Genomic DNA, 14,712 nt, shown 5'->3' with positions numbered 1-14,712 from the left:
GACAGACAGACAGAGAGGCAGACAGACAGACAGACAGACAGAGAGGCAGACAGAGAGGCAGACAGACAGACAGACAGACAGACAGAGAGGCAGACAGACAGACAGACAGACAGACAGACAGAGAGGCAGACAGACAGACAGACAGACAGAGAGGCAGACAGAGAGGCAGACAGACAGACAGACAGACAGACAGACAGACAGAGAGGCAGACAGAGAGGCAGACAGACAGACAGACAGACAGACAGACAGAGAGGCAGACAGAGAGGCAGACAGACAGACAGACAGACAGACAGACAGACAGAGAGGCAGACAGAGAGGCAGACAGACAGACAGACAGACAGACAGACAGACAGACAGACAGACAGAGAGGCAGACAGACAGACAGACAGACAGACAGACAGAGAGGCAGACAGACAGACAGACAGACAGACAGACAGACAGGCAGACAGAGAGGCAGACAGACAGACAGACAGACAGACAGACAGACAGAGAGGCAGACAGAGAGGCAGACAGACAGACAGACAGACAGACAGAGAGGCAGACAGAGAGGCAGACAGACAGACAGACAGACAGACAGACAGACAGACAGACAGAGAGGCAGACAGACGGACAGACAGACAGACAGAGAGGCAGACAGACAGACGGACAGACAGACAGACAGACAGACAGAGAGGCAGACAGACGGACAGACAGACAGACAGAGAGGCAGACAGACAGACGGACAGACAGACAGACAGACAGACAGAGAGGCAGACAGACGGACAGACAGACAGACAGAGAGGCAGACAGACAGACGGACAGACAGACAGAGAGGCAGACAGAGAGGCAGACAGACAGACAGACAGACAGACAGACAGACAGACAGACAGAGAGGCAGACAGACGGACAGACAGACAGACAGAGAGGCAGACAGACAGACGGACAGACAGACAGACAGACAGACAGAGAGGCAGACAGACGGACAGACAGACAGACAGAGAGGCAGACAGACAGACGGACAGACAGACAGACAGACAGACAGAGAGGCAGACAGACAGACGGACAGACAGACAGACAGACAGACGGACGGACAAGCAGAAAGAAAGACAGACAGCATTAGATCTTTCATTCTGGTCTGAACAAATGAAGATATTATTTTCCCAAACTGGGATTAGTGGGTTGATGAAAAGAAAACAAACAAACAAACAAACAAAATAACTTAGTAAACAAGATTAAATATTTTAATAGTTTAGCATGTGACCATTAACAGTCATCAGATTATGATATATGAACAGAATGACTTCAGCTCAAGGGGATTCAGCTGAGGACAGTGTTTGGGAATCGCTGTATCCGGACAGAAGATTCCCAGTTTGAGTGCGGATTTACCCGGCTGTTCCCGTGCAGGTTGTTATAGATGATGCGGAAGCGTTTGCGCGTGTAGTTGCACCGGTACGTTCCGCCCATCAGGAACTCGATCACCAGCCCCACGTCGATCAGCGTGATCTTATAGTTGGGCGGGAGGTTTCCCTACAGCAAACACACACAGAACAACTCAACGCACTCCATCTTAACGCTGCTCGTCCAGTGAAACACACACACACGTTAGTCCTGTTTACCTGTTTGACGTCTCGCACCAGGTGGTAGAGGGTCGGGTTGGTTGGCGTTTGTTTCTGCGGGAACATTAACATTCAGAAGTTCAGTTTATCCTCAAGAACAACATGTTTTAGATCTTCAGTGTCACATGTATGATTTGTGTGTTTACCGTGTTGTAAAGCTCCTCCAGACGTGTGATCGTGAGGAATCGGTGCATACTGACGCCGTTCTCTATCAGTAGCTTAACAAACTCCACACGGTCCATCACTAACGCATCCAACATCGCCTGCTCGAGAGAACCAACCTACACACACACACACACACACACACACTCTTGAACCAAACGCACAGAACGTTCATTCACAGTGCAGCTAAACCTAAAGACACAGTTCACCCAAAAACACTGGCAAAAGAAGATATTAAGAAACGTTTCAGCGTTTTTGTCCATATAATTAAAGTCAATGGGATCCAATGTTTGTCCAAAATATATATTCCACTGAAGAAAGAAAGAAACTAAATCATTCAGGTTCGAACGACACGAGGGAGAGTAAATGAAGCCAGAATGATAATTTTTGGGTGAACTAACCCTTTAAAACACTTTAAACTCGAGTCTCTTTTTAATTTTGCACCACTTCTGTTTACATTCGTTTCATTTTTTGAAACCAAATCAACTAATGAAAATGAAAAGCTAATAATTATCTCATAAAATCACCCATAAAAATGTAAAATTAGAATGTATAAATTTTAAAATGAAACAAATCAAAATAAAACTTTCTAAAAATTAATTAAACCATAAAAACATAAAAAAAAAAAAAAAAATTTTAAAAAATAGTAACATTGTCACAATCCCACAGTACTAGTATCATGTTACTGTGAGTGTATCAGAATGTGCTGTGAGAGGTCAGGAGGTCACACCTCACTCTGTGTGTGTGTGTGTGTGTGTGTGTGTGTGTGTGTGTGTGTGTGTGTGTGTGTGTGTGTGTATTTAATACAAACACTAAAACAAGAGTTTATCTGCACACAAACACACACAGGTACGAACCAGCAGCTGTTGTCCGTAAACAAACACGTGGTCTTTAGCGATGTCCACGCGATCCCACGCCAGAGTCAAGACCAGCTGATCGAAGGCCGTCGCATTCGTGCCTGTGAACACACACACACGTGATGATGTCAGAGGACACATGATGTGTTTGAGTTCAGACTTTGATAAAGTGTTTCTCCTCACACTGACGTGAAGTAAACGTGATTTGCATAAACACACTTTGATACGCTTTGAAGTGTTTCCTTGTGAAGATGAACTGAACCAAGAAGAAAATGCAACATTGTAACAAATTAAGTCTGTTTCGGAACAAAGCAAATGATCAATGATCTGAAAAACAGCCTCAGTGTCCAAATTATGCAAAATTTTTATTTTATAAAATAAAAACATTAAGTTCATTACATCTGCTGTACAGTAAAGTTCTGTAACTTTCTACAATGTTTTGAAATGTTTCTTTCAGAAGAGTCCAGCCTCGGGTCTGCATTACAAATTCATTCATGAATTACAACCATGTCAGTTCAGATCTGTGATCCAATAGTGACGGTTAACAGGTCGAATGTACCAAATTTGTAAAAAAAATTTCTGGGTCCATCTCACACAATAAAGGCCCGTTCACATCAAGAACGATAACTATAACTATATTATCATCCACACCAGCGCACGATATCATTCTGTTCATTATAAGAGCTGCAGTTTGTCGTCTGTCGCTTTAAAAGCTCGAGCTCTTAAAGCAGGATAGATTCTGATTGGCTGTCGATCATTTTTTCCGTCATCAGCTGGAGGGAAAAACAATTTGTGATTCCAGTGACATCGTTCCTCTGTCGTTAAACTCTGCTATTCTTTTACATTTAGAACGATATCTTTATCATTATAGTTATCGTCCTTGTTGTGAACAGCCTCACAGTGTTATTATTATAACTGTGGTCACATGACATTAAGATCTTGGCGGACGGAGGGTCAGGAGACGATGATGAGGGTCTCGTTTGGTTCATTTGGAAACAGAAACACCTGCACTGCAGTCAAACACACACACAGACGCATGCGGGTCGTCCACACTGACCTTTGAGCAGAGCCTTCAGGATCGCCACATCGATGTCCTGATGATCCTCAGAGCCCACGGGAAACACTGTGATCTGACACACACACACACACACACACACACACACACACACACACACACACACACACACAGGGTCAAACACACGTGTCGCTCATAAACCAGTCCTTATTGACCAAACACTGAGTGTGTGTGTAAGTGTGTGTGAGTGTGTGTGTGTGTGTGTGTGTGTGTGTGTGTGTGTGTCTGTGTGTGTGTGTGTGTGTGAGTGAGTGTGTGTTTGCTCACCAGCTCTTTGTTCTTCATACACTCCATCAGCGTCTGGAACAGATGCAGCGCGTCGCTGTGGCTAAAGTTGAACGTTTTCTTGATTGTTGCAATGATGTCGACCTCAACGCCATCAGGCAGCGCGCTACACACAAACACAAACACACACACACACACACACACACACACACAAACACACACACACAAACACACACACACAAACATTTAATCTGGACCTGCTCTTCACAGTTACTTACTGTTATTTACATACATGTTCATTAGAATGACTCTTAACTTGAGTGTGTGAGTGTGTGTGTGTGTGTGTCATACCCGTCCTGCTCCGTCTGCTTGTGTACGTATGCCAGTATATCCGCGGCGCGCCCCGTCCCCTCACACACCACCACCGGCACCGGCGGACTCTCCTGCAGATAGTCCAGCACCGTCAGGATCACGTTTGGACCCCCTTCAAAAATCAGGGCCACTACAGGGACGCCCTGACCAATGCCTGCGCACATATACACACGAACAAATAATATATTTATATTTATAAATACAGTGTATAATATGTAAATAAATGTTATATTTATGTGTTTATAAATATACTATGATACAGCTTACAAAAAAAATCTAAGAAAACTGAATATTCTTTCAACATTCAAAAGGCTAGTTTAAAAAAAAAAACATTTTAAAAACGTTTTTTCTTGGTTTTGTGAACGTTAAGGGAACATTCCATTTTATCATCTTCAAATGTTACTTTTGAATGTTGTCTAAATTTTTCTTTTTTTTTAAATGTTAGATGAACATCCAACTAAAACGTTTCAGAAAAATGTTTTCATAAAAGACGTATAAATAATGTTTTTGTGCTAACGTTCAGAGAACATTATTAAAGACCAGATAACTTTAAACAAACGTTACTAGAAGGTTTGTTCATAACATTGAGAGAACATTCTGAGAACATTAGCTGGGTTCGTGTATATCATATTTTAACACTCAGTCTCAAACTTTCATTCGTTATTCTACTGTAATCCTGACATGTGAACGAGTGAATAAAGAGCTGCTGCTGCGAATAACAGTGACTGCAGGATAATCGACGCTTACGACAAACTGTGCCTCAAACACATGTGTGTTTATCTGTGTGTGTGTGTGTGTGTGTGTGTGTGTGTGTGTGTGTGTGTGTGTGTGTCTCACGTGCGTGGATTCTCTGCAGGTTAATGTGTTTCTCCAGCTCTCTCCTGAGCTTGACTTCAGCTCCATATTTCCCGACGGTCCCATCATCCACCAGGATGAAATGAGAGTGGAAGTTATTGAGCACGTTGAGTTTACTGAGAGGATTCAGCAGAGTTTGATACGGCGCTACAACCTACACACACACACACACACACACACACACACACACACACACACACACACACACACACACACACGAGAAGAGTAGAAGTCTTGAGCTGAGTTATGATTTCATTCAGAAAGTCCTCAAACTTTTTTGTGTGATTAGAAACACTAATTTCTGATTTAAGGTACACAAACTGTCCCAGAATTACTGTATGTTGCTTAAAGAGTCTCTTCTGCTCATCAAAGCTGTGTTTATTTGATCAAAAATACCGTAAAAATTGTGAAATATTATTCCAGTGTAAATCAGCTGTTTTCTATTTGAATATATAGTAAAGTGTAATTTATTCCTGTGATCAAAGCTGAATTTTCAGCATCATTACTCCAGTCTTCAGTGTCACATGATCCTTCAGAAATCATTCTGATATCATTTAATACATTTATGATTATTATCAGTGTTGAAAACAGTTCAGATTTCTGTGGAAACCATCATACATTTGATTTTTCAGGATTCTTGGATGAATAGAAAGTTCAAAAGAACAGCATTTATTTGAATTAGAATCTTTAGTAACATAATAAATGTCTTTACTGTAATTTTTGGTCAATTTAATGCGTCCTTGATGAATTAAAGTATTAATTTCTTAAAAAAAAAAAAGAATCTAATGAAAATAATCACTTCAACTCAAAACGTTCGATTGTCATGATACTAAATGTCACACAGTCCTGAATGCAGGTTTCAATTTCTTTATGCAGAATCTCATTTCTACAGGTTCAGTGAGATTCAGAGGTCACTCATAAAGGTCATAAACGTGTGTGATATAACGAGTCTCACGTCTCTTCCGATGAGGTCGTTCCTGTTTTCGATCACTCCCCAGGGCGCGATTCCCACCGTGCAGATTTTCCGCGCTGATCTGGACAGATGTTCTTTCAGAGCGTCGCCCACATGTTTGGCCACACCTGGAAACACATCGAAAAAACACCGCGGTTACAGTGACCCTCGAGGGGTCGTGACCTCTCACTGCAGCGTGTGTGTGTGTGTTTAGAGACGCTGTGGGTGTGTAAACACTAATAAAGCGCATCGACCTGATCTTTAAACTCAAATGACTGTCATTATGATGATCAAGTTAATCCTGTAACTGCTGCTGTGAACAAACAAACACACACTGCTTAAGAAACACACTCTAAATCCAGCACTTTCAGAGGAATACAGGCCTGATCCCTTCTTCCACTTGAACGAGTCGTGTTCAAGTACTTTTCTTACTCAGAACAACCTCCTGGACATCAACCAGTCAGGCTTCAAAAGCGAGATGAGGTGTCTCAGTCACAACACCACTGTCACGGACCTTTACCTGGACTGTTCCATGCTGGTGGAATAACCCGTCTAACTCAACCTGAGCTTAGGAATTTTCGAGAAACGGCTGAAAATGCATCTTTTTCCCGACTGACCTGTGTTGACCCCTCCGGTCAGGATCCAGGCCCCGGTGGTGACGGCAGCTTTGATCAGGCCTTTCCCCACCACCTGTTTGATCCGCGGATGGAGGTCGAAGTTCTGGATTCCTCCGTGAACGCTGATGACGATCTTCGGCAGCTCCATCTGCCACTCCTTCAGCATGAGCCGCAGGACGGCCTCCGGACGCGAGTCGTAGGACAGACGCACATACTGCGGAGACACGACATCGTTAACCAGAACGTCATGCAGAGTGTGTGAGAGTGTGTGTGTGTGTGAGATCAGACCTTGGCTCTGTACGAATGCGATCCGCCCTGGAAGTTGATGACTCCGTAAGCATCAGTCGGACTCTCCTCCGTGTGCTTCTCCACGCTCCACTGCTCCAGATCCGCCGGCTCGCCCTCGGTCACGCGCACGTCTGAGTATTTGACCGCCAGTGTGGCCGTGAAGCCCACATGCTGCCGAACCAGCCGCCCGCAGCAGCATCTACACACACACACACACACACATCAGCGCCCGCTCAGACCGTGTGAAACGTCTTCATGACGCGCGTCACGACACTCACCGCACCAGCTGCTGGCAGATCTGACATCCCGGGAGGCATCTGAAAAACACAAGTCCAGTTTGGGTTGAGGATGTTCACAGAGACGAAGCTCATGCTCAGATGTTTAACGGTGAGTGACGCACCTGTGCGGGTCCTTCGACACGGGCAGAATATAGACACATTCCCTCCTGGTGAAAGTGTGTTCGATCCAGGACTTCTGGGACTGCGGGAGACAAACAGGTCAGACGCGTCACTGAAAACATCGCATTGAAACACAATTTCAGTAATTTCAGTTGCAAAACTAACATGTTACTGAAGACATTCCTTCAGGTTGTGACATAAACAAGAAGCGTCAGATCTTTTCTTTCCTAAATAGATGTAGAGCCGAGTGAAGGATTATTGAGAATGAAAACATGGGGCGATTGGATGTTGAGATGTGGGCGTGTCACTCAATAATGGAGGCGGGTCTAAATGTGAGCTTGGAGTGGATTGTAAAACAGGGGTGGAGTTTAAGCAGACTAAATGATTGGACAATAAGAGACTAGAAGATCCACTTATATTATACATGCCGGGATGAATTGTTCACAATAAGATCATTAAGATGTATTTTACAAATACAGATAGGGTGAATTTCCATTTCATGCACACATTAAAACATGTAGCTTCTGTTCATACGTGTGCCGAATTAAACATTGAGAAGCCAAACCACGTCATCACATCAAGGACACTGTACGCAAGTAACAAAAGCATCCTTAAAAATCAATATTAAAGGTGCCCTAGATTATGTTTTTAAAAGATGTAATATAAGTCTAAGGTGTCCCCTGAATGTGTCTGTGAAGTTTCAGATCAAAATACCCCATAGATTTTTTTTTATTAATTTTTTTAACTGCCTATTTTGGGGCATCATTAAATATGCGCCGATTTATGCTGCGGCCCCTTTAAATCTCTCGCTCCCCGCCCCCGGAGCTCGCGCTTGCCTTAAACAGTGCATAAAGTTCACACAGCTAATATAACCCTCAAAATGGATCTTTACAGAGTATTCGTCATGCATGCGTCGGATTATGTGAGTATAGTATACTGTTATATTGTTTACTTCTGATTTTGAATGAGTTTGATAGTGCTCCGTGGCTAACGGCTAATGCTACACTGTTGGAGAGATTTATAAAGAATGAAGTTGTGTTTATGAATTATACAGACTGCAAGTGTTTAAAAATGAAAATAGCGACGGCTCTCTTGTCTCCGTGAATACAGTAATAAACGATGGTAACTTTAACCACATTTAACAGTACATTAGCAACATGCTAACGAAACATTTAGAAAGACAATTTACAAATATCACTAAAAATATCATGATATCATGGATCATGTCAGTTATTATTGCTCCATCTGCCATTTTTCGCTATTGTTCTTGCTTGCTTACCTAGTCTGATGATTCAGCTGTGCACAGATCCAGACGTTAATACTGGCTGCCCTTGTCTAATGCCTTTTATAATGTTGGAAACGTGGGCTGGCATATGCAAATATTGGGGGCGTACATATTAATGATCCCGACTGTTACATAACAGTCTGTGTTATGTTGAGATTCGCCTGTTCTTCAGAGGTCTTTTAAACAAATGAGATTTATATAAGAAGGAGGAAACAATGGAGTTTGAGACTCACTGTATGTCATTTCCATGTACTGAACTCTTGTTATTCAACTATGCCAAGATAAATTCAATTTTTCATTCGAGGGCACCTTTAAGTGTATTAATGTTGCCATGAACTTCACAGGTCCAACAATAACAAAAATACTAACATAATATTGGCTGAAGAGTAAGAAGTTCTTCATCCATGAACAGCAGAAGTGATTTACTGCAGAGTTTGATTGATTTTCTCCCTTTAAAGTTTATTTGCTGTTTATATTGATACCCTAATTATGTGCAATTATATGGATGGCCACATGTTCTTATTTGCATTGAAAAATCACATGATAGAAGTTGCACTAGTCGTTTGTTCTCTATTATGATGTATATCTGAGTGAAACGCTTCTCAAACAAGAACAAATGTAGGGCGGGGCTTGATTTTGTCTGTGGGGAATTGATTGGATGGTTGTGGTTTGCTATTGGTGGATCTCATGTGAGTGACAGGTTGCCCTGCCCTCGTCATCAGAGATGCTGCAAGAGGAAGATATTCTGATTCAAGATTATGAGGAACATGAATTTAACACAATAACCGATAAATAATTTATAATCAACACTGCAATATTCCATAAAAACAAGAGCTGTCCACTTTGATTTGACAGCCCGAGACGCAGCAGCAGTGAAACACGTCCGTCTGCTCTGAAGCACAATCAGGGTAAACAGAGTATCGTGTGTCGTGTGAATGAATCTCAGTGGCGGCGTCGAGCGCTTCAGGCTCCGCGGGGTCAGAATAAAGCCACAGTTTTCAGCTCAAGCTCAACATTCCAGTGAGAAAGTCAAACTCCGGCTCACGTCAACAGAGTTTGATGAAGATCGACTGCAGCTGTATGAACATTTAAACCCTGATGGGTCTCATTTTAATCATGTGATACACACTCATTGTCACAACACCACTGAAAACTTTACAACGTTAGTTCTCAACTATTATACGTACATCCAACTTTACCTGCACACATAAAACCATATATACTGACAGCCAGTCTCATCTGGTTGACGTTTGTAAACTACCTTATCGCTCAGCTCTGAACTGACTAGAAGACATTCAGATATTAGAAACTTTCACATCATGAATTTCTGTGAAGCTGCTTTGAAACCGTGACTGAAAAGAGCTGCAGGAATAAAACGGACTGGACTGAAACTCACTAAACTACCATTTACATCTGGACTGAACACTGGTTAAACACTAATCATGAGGTTGACAATAATAACACAAACAGCAGATTACATCTGATCTCAAGAAACGCCCAGAGAGACATCAACCACAGTTCATCTGTAGGTGCGATTTGTGGCAAACTCAGAAATCTCTTATAAAAATGTTTTGCTTCCAATTAAGGTATGAAAACGTGGTTAAAAACATCCAATTTTTTAAATGTTTCCAAAAAAAAATCTTGGTTATGTGAACATTATTGGAACGTTACTTTTGAATGTTCTCTGAACGTTCTGAAACAAGTAAAAATGTTAGACGAACGTCCAACTAAAACGTTTCAGAAAAAACGCTCCATTAAACGAAGTATAAATAATGTTTTTGTGCAAATGTTCTGAGAACATTAAAACCAGATAACTTTGAACAAACGTTCTATTAACGTTACTGGAAGAACGTTTGTTCATAACGTTGAGAGAACCTTGCCAGAATGTTCCCTGTTCGCTGTAGTTCCTTTCCAGACAGACGTGTAGTTTAATGTTTTTGTTTTCCAGCGGACTGATATAAACCCGATGGTACGGTTCGAGACACGATTCCCTGGAAATCACATGAAGCAGCCAATGAAACTACAGCCTGATTTTGAGAAAACTCTGAATGATTTTGTGTGCGATATATTCATCAGACGGTCACAGAAATAGTTCAACTACAAATGACTCTATGCAAGAAATCAGAACAGAACTGATGCAAACAACAAGACATGGCAGACATTTTTGTCTAAAAGAATGTTTTACGTTAATAAAAAACCTTTAGAATAGTAAAAACACCTCAATAACAAAGTTAACATTCTGCCATCATTTACTCCCTCTCATGACTTTCCAAACCTGTATGGAACATTTTGAAGAACGTTGGGAACCAAACAACTTTGGACCCAATTGACTTTCAGTGTATGGACAAAAAACACAACATTTCTTAAAAGATCTTCTATATTTCTCAGAAGACGTGAGGGTGAGAAAACGATGACGGAACGATAATTTCTGCCTTTAAAGCGAGCTCAAACAGCTCTAGCAACAGGATTTAACACCAGGGATTTTTAATTAAACTTCCCAGAGTTCCTTTCTGTTCCCAGCCCTCCGGAGTCCAGCGAGAGGATTAGACACATATTTGAGCAGAAACGCTGAAAGTTAGAAACACTGAGATCGAGATGCTGTCCGTCTACCTCATACTCGTCATCTTCATCCTTCTGACGCAGCAGCGAATACAGAAACATCACCAAACGAGAGAGAGAGAGACTGGTCACGCTAAACTGTGTTTCTCAGCTCAGTTAATCAGCAAGCGGTCGTGAGGGGGGGGTGATGAATGTGTCTGACGGAGAACAAGAATATTAGAAAACGAGAGAGAGAGAGTTGAGCCGTATATCAGAGTCGGTCTGCAGCACTGGCACAGAAACTCTATTCTGACTGCAACATCAGCATAAACGTGTGTTTACACCATATAAACAAACCCAACCCCAACCCTTCACACACTTTATTATACAACAACTAACCAGAGTGAGTCACTGTAACTGAATCAAGCATCGAGAGTCGGCAGTTCATTTGATCAACTCAAGCATCACTGGGAATCGAACCCGCGACCTTCACTGTTTGAACTGCGGAACAAAGCCGGAGTGAATCGCAAGATGATTCCCAAAGCTAGTGTTCAGTTCGTTGTGTAAACACGATCAGATTCTGTGCGTGACTCCATCACACCGTACTTACAGGTCAAACTTTACACTGTCTGGACGGTGATAACTGCTTCAGCTCTAAATGAATGAAGAGAAAGGACAGATGAGCGATTCTGATAAACGACATGAAGCTCACGGCACTCAAACGGCCATAAACACACAGATAACGTGAGTGCCTTTATCAGATAACACACACACACACACACACACACACAATCAGCCTCCAGAGCTTTCAAACTAAACCTTCATTCCTGTAGTCAAACACAATACAGCAGTGACCCGGGGGGTCAGAGGTCACTGTCGGGGTCACTGGAGAACTACTGAAGGTCAGTGACGCTTCAAACTGCTGATTCACAAAGACTCGAACACAAACTGCTGTCTGAGAACCACAATCATGTTGATTACTGCCTTTTATTTTAAATATAACTATACATACATTCACTACCATTCAAAAGTTTTTTTTATAATAAATTAATAGGCTACTTTTATTCAGCAAGGACGCATTAAATTGATCAAAAGTGACAGTAAATACATTTATAATGTTACAAAAGATGCTGTTGCCATTTCTTTTGAACTTTCTATTAGAAATGAAACTGTTACAGGTTTGCCGATAAACCTCGATAAAAGTCTCGACGGTTATTATTAACGTATTATTATTATTAACGTATTATTAATGCCTACCCAAAATTCTGAGGTGGAAAATGTGTGATTTATTAGTAACATTCCCAGTTATTAATTTAATTTCATGTCTCAGAATGTGCATTTCTTGTAATTTCACCGCTGTAACTTTAACGCCATAAATTATTATTCAACGTGTCGAATCTGCCATTCGGAAGAAAGTGGAGGCAAATTCATAGCCGGAGACGTGAGCCAAATGAGCCAATCACCATCGAGTATTTCACTTTCAGCGGTAACAGTGTGGAGAAAAAAAATACATCGCAGAGGACGCTAGCCTCCCTTGATACATCAACCAATCATAAAAAGTAAGTTTCGTGATTTTCGTTTAAAATGTGAAATGCTGATAATCTAGCAATTACCTTAATTATGGAGAGTAGAGATATTGCCTATTTAATCAACAAAAATTTACCAAGATCCCATTCGATCCCACTTTAACACGGACATTTAGAATGGATTGTTTTCTTCAACTGATAGGCTGGGTGAGTGAAATTATATTTATATTTTCTTGCTGTATGTCATTTTCTTTCTTTTACAGTCTAAAAGTGACCAAAAGCCTTATTAATTATCATTAAAACCGTATTTGAATATCGCGATTTGAAAAACTTGCAGTTTAGCGTCAATCTCGCGCAGGCGCAGCAGGTGGTTTTGTGTGACAACATGGCGGAAGGCGGTGAGGTTTGTGCTGAGGGAAATATATGAACCAATAAATTATATGAATGTATTTCTGAAGGCAAGGATTGTCTTCAGAAAAGTTTCGATGGCATTTTTTTTTCATCTTACCTCCATATTATGCCTAATAGTGTTTATTAGCCCAGCGCCGTTTCGTTAACAGCCGTTACCAGGGAAACACCATTTCTGCTGATTCATGAGCGCCACCTACTGTCAGAGAGCGGATTTACGTTTATGCGCTGATGTAAATTAACCAGTTGATGAAAAAATAAACTAATGTGCCGTCTATAAATCTAAACAGTTTGGACAAAAAAAAAATCTAGAATTATTCACAGAGCAAATTAAATAAATCACTTATTTTGACATTTCTTAAAAATGATTTGAAGGCTGAAATGTGGTTTATCATTTTTAAAAATAACTATTTGAACATGCATGTTCAATATGTTGTTTTCAACATTGATAATAATTAAATGTTTCTTGAGCAGCAAATCATGTTAGAATGATTTCTGAAGGATCATGTGACACTAAAGACTGAAAATTCAGCTTTGATCACAGGAATATATTATAGTTTAAAGTATATTAGAAAACAGCCGTTTTAAATTCTAATAATATTTCAGTGTTTTACTGTATTTTCATCATCAAATAATACATACACATATATCCTGACCATTCGTTTCTTGATCACTTAGAATCTTAAAATTAACCCTATTTTTAACACAAAGGTGTGATTGAAATTGTTCCTTTGACTATTTTCCAGTTTAAATGATACTCTACACACACTGTAGATACTATAATGTATACTTTCATTTACTGATTAGATACTTGGTGAAACATCCTCTGATCGTCCTTCACCTTCAGATCCAACCCAGAGCTTTGAGTGTTTAAATTGTGAGTGTGTGTGTGTGTGTGTGTGTGTGTGAGTGATATCACTTTAAACAGCATCATATTAGTCAAAACACTTGCCTTTACAAACACACCAGCCACACACACACACACACACACACACACAAACAAACTTCTATTGTTTTTATAATCAAGTTAATCATGACTACAGACAAACACAAACAGAGAAAACTTCTCATGCTTTACTGTATTAATGAGTTTTCCCAATTAAAGCCGTCACTGAAGGGAGTTTCTCTAGAAGCTTCATCTAAACACAAACGCAGCTCAGATCAGATCATAAACACAGTGTTTGAGTCAGAATGCTGAATCTCATATTTAACACAGTGTTCAGCTGCTCAAAGTCAGAGAGAATTACAGATCCTTCAGACGGTCTCTCTCTCAGGTCTGGTATTACAGTAATCTTGAGCATGTGACTCTCTCAAGTTGCTGTGTGAAGAAAAAAAATCTTCATTTTGCCTGAAACACACACACACTCGGCTCAGATCAGAAATCATCAGATCTCCATCAGGACCGACACACATTCAACATGAATGAGGAACATACAGACGGTTCTTCTGTTCTGATTGATCGATCAGTCAAGAAAACAGAATAATCACCAACCCAGTGTTCACGTCTCAGATGTTAAAGCTCTGGTAAGAGTTTTCAGAGACCTTGACAGAGCGACTTC

General features: G+C 41.0%; 1 protein-coding gene across 2 annotated transcripts in view; it reads right to left on the bottom strand.

Moving 5' to 3' along the window:
* trpm7 (transient receptor potential cation channel, subfamily M, member 7) overlaps positions 1-14,712 on the bottom strand; it is a 36,479-nt gene that overhangs the window by 18,256 nt on the left and 3,511 nt on the right. The window contains exons 1-14 of one of the 2 annotated variants that reach the window (XM_048169499.1): positions 13,254-13,274; positions 7,399-7,478; positions 7,277-7,315; positions 6,999-7,197; positions 6,711-6,924; positions 6,097-6,221; positions 5,124-5,295; positions 4,266-4,440; positions 3,957-4,080; positions 3,672-3,744; positions 2,615-2,715; positions 1,742-1,876; positions 1,596-1,649; positions 1,366-1,506 (exon numbers count right to left, since the gene is read on the bottom strand). In XM_048169499.1, coding sequence (XP_048025456.1) covers positions 1,366-1,506; positions 1,596-1,649; positions 1,742-1,876; positions 2,615-2,715; positions 3,672-3,744; positions 3,957-4,080; positions 4,266-4,440; positions 5,124-5,295; positions 6,097-6,221; positions 6,711-6,924; positions 6,999-7,197; positions 7,277-7,315; positions 7,399-7,478; positions 13,254-13,259 — 1,638 coding nt within the window. In that variant the 5' untranslated portion in view covers positions 13,260-13,274. Of the gene's footprint in view, positions 1-1,365; positions 1,507-1,595; positions 1,650-1,741; positions 1,877-2,614; positions 2,716-3,671; positions 3,745-3,956; positions 4,081-4,265; positions 4,441-5,123; positions 5,296-6,096; positions 6,222-6,710; positions 6,925-6,998; positions 7,198-7,276; positions 7,316-7,398; positions 7,479-13,253; positions 13,275-14,712 lie in introns of those variants that run through there. The other variant, XM_048169500.1, reaches the window with a different exon arrangement.

This window comes from Megalobrama amblycephala, linkage group LG19 (genome assembly GCF_018812025.1).
Source record: "Megalobrama amblycephala isolate DHTTF-2021 linkage group LG19, ASM1881202v1, whole genome shotgun sequence".
NCBI classification, from domain to species: domain Eukaryota; kingdom Metazoa; phylum Chordata; class Actinopteri; order Cypriniformes; family Xenocyprididae; genus Megalobrama; species Megalobrama amblycephala.
Note: the sequence above shows the minus strand (reverse complement) of the source record. Positions and strands in the feature narration are given on the sequence as shown.